This window comes from Solanum pennellii, chromosome 11 (assembly GCF_001406875.1).
Source record: "Solanum pennellii chromosome 11, SPENNV200".
Taxonomy (NCBI): domain Eukaryota; kingdom Viridiplantae; phylum Streptophyta; class Magnoliopsida; order Solanales; family Solanaceae; genus Solanum; species Solanum pennellii.
The window spans coordinates 44,280,748-44,290,024 of record NC_028647.1 but is presented as its reverse complement, the minus strand read 5'-3'; the positions used below and the strand labels follow the sequence as shown (position 1 = coordinate 44,290,024).

The window sequence follows — 9,277 nt, the reverse complement described above, 5'->3', positions numbered from 1 at the left end:
TCTTCCTTTTTTTGTTTTGGTTAATTGTTCTATTACATCATATTAATGAATCCGTTAATTAATAGAAGGATATATGATTCCGACGATGAAAATTGGAAAGAAAATAGAAAAAAGTCTTTGCATGATCCTATGAATCTTCAGAAGGATTCAAACAAATATTCTGGCGAAACATCAAAATCAAAGGTTGTTAAAATACAACAAAAAAGAAAAAAGAAGCAACAACCATTGTTGTCAGGCCTACATTGTTTCGGGTTTGTATTTTTTATGCTTATTTTAAAATTGTTGTTGAAATTAGTAAAAATTTTAAGGAATCCAATATGTATCAAAAAATTATGAAAATTATTATCATGTATCAGACAATAGGTTTAATATATAAGTACTAAGTGGATTATAATGTTTAGTCTATGCTTTGATACATGAATTAGATGTGTATCATATGATTTCCTATGCATCAAGGGTTTTTGAAATTTTTTATCATGTATCAGTGATTAATTTCAATAACTGCGCCATCAAGTATGCTTGCTGATATATTTTGAATCAGTGTGTATAGTGTTATAGACGATGCATTGATACATGAATTTGTTGTGTATCATAATATTTTCTATGTATCATGAGGTTTTGAAAATTGTTATAATGTATCATTCAATAAGTTTAATAACTTCGCCATCAACTGTGCTTGATGATACATATAGAATTAGTGTGTATAGTGTTTAGTCGATGCACTGATACATGTATTAGATATGTATCACATTTTTTTCATGTAGTATGAATGTCTGAAAACTGATATCATGTATCAGTAAGGTATTAGTTGTTTATTTAGTATTAGTTGTTTTATTTAGTATTTATATTTCAATGTCGTTATAATTTGTTTTTTTTTCCAAATTGCAGCCACTGAAGTACAAGATAAAAAAGATACCAACACATCCCATAAGGTTTGCTGTCAATTTTAACAACAATTTCCTAAAGGACTTTGAAAAATACATAGGGGAGAATGTTATCCAAATGTTTAAGGATACAATTTTTGGACCCTTTTAGACATTTCTAAATATAATTTTCACGGCCAAATCACTAAGTGCTTGTTGTTTTTAGAGTTGGAACAAAGCAACCGTAATGTGTTGCATATTAGACATTCAAACGGGTGTGTCCTAAAATTTGGTATAGATGAATTTGCATTATTAACTAGACTTAAGGTCAGAGGAAATACCAATGATTTCAAATACCCAGAACCAACTAATTGTATGCTTTTCCAAAAGTATTTTCCTAGTGCAGTCAATAGTGTTACCAAGCATCAATTAGTTCAACGGTTTAAGATGGGTAATTGGGAGAACGATCAGGATGCACTCCAAATGTCTATATTGTTCTTTATTCATACATTTGTATTAGCTACTCTTGATAATACAACTATATCTATTGTGGACTTTCTAATGGTTGAAGATGGTAGATATCAACATTATCCTTGGGGTCAGCAATCATTTTCAAAACTAATTGGTTCACTTAGACAAGATTTTGATGTTAGTAAAAAGTTGTATCGATTATATGGGATGCCATATGCACTTAACGTTGGGATATACGAATGTGCATCCAATTTAAATTCTGAAATGGTTGTGAAAGAACGAAATGTCATCCCAAGAATGTGCAATTGGAGAGTTGTGTCTGATAAGGCAAAGTTTGAAATGCTTATGTCTACCATTTTCCAAGAGGTAAAATTTTATGTTTGTCTATGGAATATCGTTATTTATGTCTAGTAATACATTGTGAAATATTATTGTATTAACAATTAAATTATCTTATGTGTTGTGATACACTCCAAATGCATGTTCAAACATTATCCAAACAGTAGAGGAAATTGAAACTTTTGACCTTGCTCAAGTTGAACATGCTCATTCTTCATCATTACCATTAGTACAACCAAATGAGGAAGATGATTTTGATAATTTCTCCACAAAACCTCCCGAACAGTTATTGAGGACATATTCTAGAGTGTCTGATACATCTCCTTCACCACCGCCAAAAAGAAGAAAAAATGTAATTATACAAAAAAAGAAAGTGTCAGAACAGAACCAGCCTGATCAATCAAATGTGTCTCCGACACCGGATGATGATGTACATGTTTCTATGTCAAATCTGCCTCCAAATTCGAATGCTGATGATGTACATGGTTCTGTTCCAGACGTGTATCCGAAATCGGCTGCTGATGTACATGGTTCTGTTCCAGACGTGTCTCCAACCCGGCTGCTGATGTTCATGGGTCTGCAGATTTTCAGAATGTCAACAATATAATTCCATATATTGAAGAGTTGAAAGGACATTTGAAAACTTACGTAAGTAAATTATTTTGATATTTTTAAATAAAATTTTTTATCCTAAATGTATCTACAATTTGTAGGTTGACAGGAAATTTGAGGAACTGATTATATTGATAAAAGAAAATCACTCCCAGTTGATGCAATCTATAGGCAAGGAAAACATCAATTTTCAGGTTAATATAAGCACATTTCAGTGTGACAAACAAACATCTCAGCAAATACCAATTGATCTTTCTGATATGGATGGTGTAGCTGAGGATGGTGTTGGTTTTTCTGGTAAAAATGGTGAACATCAAATCGTCGACAATGCAGGGGATGTCTCTGAGAATGGTGTTGGTGTTTCTGTAAATGAGGGTGAACAACTAGTCAGTGATACTCCAAAGGTAATGTTTATGATACATTGGACACTTTATTTTTCCATTTTAATGTATGTCGTGTATCATGCACATATAGTCAATGCTATGTATCATGTGAGCATAATCACTGTTACGTATCACCACAAATTATATTAACAATTTTTATTTCAAAACTGCATATTCAGGATGGTGACGCACATCAGTCGCACCAAGATTTAAATGAACATATCATGGACACTTTCTTTTTCATTTTAATTGCTGTCATGTATCATGCACATTTACTCAAGACTATGTATCATGTGATTATAATCACTGTTACGTATCAACATAAATTATATTAACAATTTTTATTTCAAAACTGCATATTCAGGATGGTGACACACATCAGTCGCACCAAGATTTAAATGAACATATCATGGAGGAAGATGTTGATGACAATGTTCAACACAACATCCCTCATGTTTTGCCCGAAAAAACAACAATGGATACATCGGTAGATTTTTCAATTTTGATTTATGACACACAATTTCATTACACACAAATTTATTTTAAAAATCATTACATCATATTATACAGGAATCTTCCACTTCAACAACAATATCGCCATCAACTCAAGCATCACTAGATGCGCTTATCAAAGATTTGGGTAAATATCCTACTAATGCTAGACCATTATATTCTTACAATCCACAAAATATAACTAGCAGTCAGTACTTGTTGACCGACAGTCAATTACCCACTGATATTCCAATAACTGAGATTGGTGTTAGAACCGATTCAGTCACTCCTGCGCATAGAAATAGAATGCCTTCGAGAAGAATTCAATCTCCATATTATACTTCTTTTGGGTCAAGCGAGAAGGAAAAAGAGAAAGTGAAGGATATGGCTCGACTCCATTTCCCGTTCGAAGGATGTGACATTACAGATCAAGTTTCGCCGAAACAAATTGAGGATTAGATGAATTGGTTGTCAAGGGGGCTTCTAAAAAATCATAACAATAAGTAAGTTTTATACATTATTTTTGCAAGTGTTAGGCGTAATCATTTTTTATACTAATTCATGATACTTTGTTATATAAAAATTGTAATTAAGTGAGTGTTATGTGTCATGTATATATATTCAAACTTATGTATCATATATGCAGGAATCCATCGGACGATAAATACAGATCAAAATCTTCTTCTTTTGGATTTACGATGATGAACTTTGTTGTTGCTTTTCCAATGAACAAGAATTGGTTTTATGCCATGTCACAGCCAAACAAATGTTGGTCTGATGAGGTAAAAAATCTTAAACTAATTATCAAATATGTATCAGTCATAATTATATTATAATAACATGATACATTTTGTAGAAGTATCATACTATTTAATTAGATATGATACATTCTGTAGAAGTATCATACTATTTAATTAGCAAAAGTATCATACTATTTTTTAATAATTATATTTTTTATATTGTTTAGATGTATATCATTTCTTACTATGTTTTCATTTTGTTTATAGCACATCGATGTGATTTTTTACTACCTTCGTAAAAAATCAAAACTTTGCAGCATGGATCAATACAGATACCCAACAACCCACTGCTTGTTCATGTCACATGTAAAAAATTGTTATGATAGATATTACATGGACGATGATGATGATAGTCTTAGTACACAAGAACATGTTGATCGCGCTTCAGTTGTATCTGTATATGAGAGGTCTATAATTAACATCATCAAAGGTTTTGGAATACCAGTTGCTTTACCATGGCATCTTGTAGATGAGGTCTACATCCCAATTAACTGTGATCAAGAATTCCATTGGGTGCTGGCAGTTGTTGAGTTGAAAAACAGGGTGATAAGAGTTTTTGACTCATCAATTAGCACAAGGAAAAAAGCAATTCCATATGAGATAAAAATGTTGTCTAAAATACTTCCTTCTTACCTACTGGACAATGGATTCTTTGAAGAAACTGAACGCACAAAATTTGTTGATTGCCATGCATACAAAGGCAACATTACTGGTTCACTTCTAGAGCCTCAAGTTCCTTTCATGATTGAATTTGCACAAGACATCGCTAAACAGGACTGCGATAGCCTGTAAGTATCAAGAATTTTTCGTTTGTCCTTTTTAATGTATCATTAAGTTTTTAATTTATTCTGTATTTTTTTGTAGAGACTGTGTGTTATATGTTACTGCATTTGCCGAGTATATGAGTGACCAAATCAATATATCATATGCTGATTTTAGTCCTGATTACCTACGTCAAAGATATGGAGCACTGCTGTGGAGTTATGGAAGCGAGAAGGCTAAGTGCAGATATGTTAGTGACAATGATGATCCACCAAAATCTAGGGGCGTAGTCACACCACCACCAGAAGAAGATTTAGTTCACATAGTGTAGCATTTTATGATAAAACAATGTTTTAATGTTATATTTCTTGTTTTGATACGTTATTGAACAAGTATTTTGATCTTTTTTATTGTTACTTTTTTGTGTTTGTCAATTTCCATGAATATTTTTTTTAACATTACGTAACAAATATTTTTATCTTGAAAATATAAATATCAGACATATTATAGCGTCACACAGGTTTAATTCCTTTAATAAAGTATAGTCAAAGTATTTATAATTAAACATAGAAATAAAGATTTTTTAATTTTTTATTTAATGGAGATGATACATTGGGCAAACCAAATGATACATATGTACCAAACACACACTAAAAGTACCTGATACATTGGCTAAACCATATGTATCATGTACAATATGTTACCTTATAATCCTTAAATTTTACATGATATTTAGTTATAATGAATAGCATAGTTATATGAATTGCTATTATTTTTTAAAAGTAAAGTTATTTACTGTATATTTCAAGAAAAACATATCAAAAAAAGCATTACACAAGTTAAATTATATAAAATCACATGATACATGATTTATAGTCATTGTAAAGTACACACCAACCTCAATAATATTTTTTATTTTTTATCTAATGGAGATGATACATTGGGCAAAGCAAATGATACATATGTACCAAACACACACTAAAAGTACATGATACATTGGCTAAACCATATGTATCATGTACAATATGTTACCTAATAATTCTTAAATTTATATATCTTAGTGTAACATAAGATTTATAAAATTTTATATGAAAAAGAAATATTGACACAAATATATTTATCAACACCAATAATAACAAAGTATTTATAATCAAAAGTGCGACTTCAAATTTAATTAACACAGGTTATTAAGTTTATTTATCTAAACCAAAAGTGTTCAAATTGCAACTGTAATGAAAACTGAAAATCATTAAAATGTTTACGTTATAAATTATTCTTCATATCTTAGAAACATTACGACTAATTCACTTCTCTTTTGGGTACAAAGTACAAGTTCTTCTGTTGTGTCCTTCTTGTCCACATTGTTCACAATAGTTTGTGTTCACCGAAATCTTTTCATCTGCATTCTTTTTTCTTCTTTTTCTTGGTCGTCCAGATGATTTTCTGTATCTAGGTGGATACACAGTTTCAGCTACAACATTATTAGGATCTGACCAATCTTCCTTATCTGGCATTGGTACCATTGGAATTTCATATGTTTTTGCCAATGCATCAGGCTTGTAATAATCAGAGCAATACGAATTAATATCTGTGACATTGTTTTTTTTCAATACAGCGATTGCATGTGAACAAGGTATCTCATCTAGTTGAAATCTACCACAAGAACATACTTTCCGCTCAAGACAAAAATATATCTTCTTCCATTTTCATAAACTGAGAAAATAAATTGAGATGATGGAACAACCTGTGTACATTAAAAATTTTAAATATATAATTTTTAAAAAACAAATCATGTTCAAAAATGCAGAATGATACATTGAATTAGATATATATAATATAAAGTATTATATAATGATACATACCTCCAGTTTTGAAATTTTAGCCGCGTTTATAATCAACAATTCCTCAAATTTTCTCCCTAATGTGTCCTTTGTGTATGAGGCTACTTCTCTGTTTTTGCAATGCCAAGATCCAAAAATAATTCTAACTTCTTCCAACAATTCTAATATAGTTAATTGGCGTGCTTCAACAAGACAACCATTGATACATTCTGCAATGTTTGAAGTCATCATTTTACCTCTGTTAACTGTTGCATGAATTCTTAACCACTTTTCGTAACCTGCATCTTCAAGGTACTCCTTAACCCTGTGATCAATTCTATCAACCTTAGCCATCAACTTATCAAAATCTTCCTTTCTATATGCTTTGGCCATAGAGTAGAATAGATCACTTATGGCCTTTCTGCTCCTTTTGAAGTTTCCACATACATTCTTCCAAAGATGCCAGATGCATGCATAATGAGGTACATTTGGGAACACAATCCTCACACTCTTCATGATACTCTCATTTCTATCTGAAATAACACACATATCTTTTCTATCGCCAAATGCATGTTTGAACTGTTCAAAAAACCATGTCCACGAACAATCATTTTCGGTGTCAACAACACCATATGCCAATGGAAATATGCAATCCGATTACACACACATTATATTATTTGATACGTAACATATAAAAACACATCATAACTATAAAAAAAATACCTGCGCCATCAAGTGTGCTTGCTGATACAAATGTCCCTTTGTAAGCTCCACTCAGATGTGCACCATCCACAACAACTACTGGTCTGCAGTAATTAAATCCCCTAATGAATGGTCTTAAGGCGATGAACAAATACATAAATTCATCCTCTTCGGTCTTATGCATTCTTATATAAGAATTTGGATACACAGTTTTTAACATGTGTATGTATCGCGGCATCCGTCTATATCTTGCAGATGGTTTTCCCCTAATCATGGAGAGTGCACGTTCTTTAGCACGCCATGCTTGTTGGTAAGATATTTCAACCCCATAATATTCTCTAATATCATCAATTATATCTCTTGGAGTATAAATTCGTTTATGATTGACCAATTTTGGAGCAGTAACTCCACTTACAAATCCGATTGTTGCTTGGACTTTGGTTAATACCCTCTCCCTCGTCGTACACGTATGTTCACTATTGAAACTTCTAACAATGAATATATCAGATTTTTTCCTGCAGGACGCCTTCATAGTCCAACCACATTTGTCTGAAAAGCATACCAACACATAGCTGCGTACATTTTTTAAGCATATTAATACTTATATCAATTGCATCATATAATATATTCAACAATAATGTTTAAAGTAATCAAACAATGAATTACACAAAAAGTATCTACCAGTTTTTAAGAAATTAATGAAGTGGTTATACATTAATGAAAAGTATCTACTAGTTGTGATATGATTGTTTAAATTGATACAGTCCTTACTATATCAGCAGTAGTATATTAAAGTATCAAAATAGTTATTTCAATGTATCAAAACAAATTACTGAAATGGTGATACATTAAAATATCAAAGAACAAATGATACATGTAGGTTTTTATATAAAATAGTAATGTTTCATGTACTAATTTGAACAGCATGGAAATATATATATTTATACCAAACACTATCATACCTTTGTTGATCAGACCTCTTTACTTTGCAATTGAAGTTGTTCTTTATCTTATATTTCGTCATCACATCTACAAGTGTTGCTTTATCCTTATATATCTGACTTGTCTTCACATCTACAATATCTGAATTGATTATAACATTTGTAACTCCAACTTCTGCATTTTCATATGAATCAAATAATCTAGTTTCAACCATTGCCAAAGCCCGTGTATCATGTGTTGTGCCTTCTACACACGTAATGTTTCCACATGTTCCATCAAAGTTATGTACAATACCACCATTCTTTTCAATTGTGTCAATACATAATGGATACATTGAAAATTCAGGCTCATTTTTTTTCAGTTCTAAATATAGTTTAACACTCATATCGTTCTTAAGCTTCACCAGACAGGAGTTACCTTCTACAATGTAACGAATTTCAATTTCTTTCCTTGATACATCAATATCCAACTCGGCTGCAATTGCTGCTTTGAGATTAGAAAACGAAATTGAATCTCCAACAACGATTCCGTCAATTGTGTAACTTTCATACTGCAATTCGTTCACCCAAATTTTGGAATGTCTCATCAAAATTGATGTATTCATCATGAAACATCCACAATAACAACAATAAAATTACTACAGTTCGAAATTTAAAAGGATGTTCATAAAAAATGTATTCAAAATAGATGATATAATCTTTGATTTTCAAAATTTGAAATTATTATCCAATTACGTGCTGAATTAATTCTGATTAATGATCTGTTACCGTAAATTAAGCTGTTTTAGTTAACATGTTTAATTGTTCCGTTTTTTCCCCATTTTATTCTTAACAGTTTTTAAGTTACCATGTATCATTTACCATGTATTACTATAGTCTAAAGTATCACGGCACAACAATTTTAAGGGAATTTTAGTAAATATAAATTTGTCGGGACAAAGTGTAATTATTGAATTACACTATGGGATTCCTTAAATTTTTACCTTATTTTATAAGTAATTTCTACCCCTTTCGGCCTACTTGGCACTACCTTGAAAAAAAATAATCAACCAGCATTGGGCCCATAAGATAGTGTCACGTAATTCGAAAAGA

General features: G+C 31.2%; 1 protein-coding gene and 1 pseudogene across 1 annotated transcript; one reads left to right on the top strand and one right to left on the bottom strand.

Annotated features, from left to right (window-relative positions):
* The first annotated feature begins 208 nt into the window (after window positions 1–208).
* On the top strand, window positions 209–5,116 carry LOC107003849 (annotated as a pseudogene).
* A 1,679-nt stretch (window positions 5,117–6,795) lies between these two features.
* On the bottom strand, window positions 6,796–8,790 carry LOC107004414. The gene is given in 5 exon segments (XM_027912646.1): window positions 6,796–6,830; window positions 6,833–7,194; window positions 7,265–7,816; window positions 8,207–8,360; window positions 8,604–8,790. Coding segments are annotated over 5 exon segments (1,290 nt in total).
* Window positions 8,791–9,277: the final 487 nt, after the last annotated feature.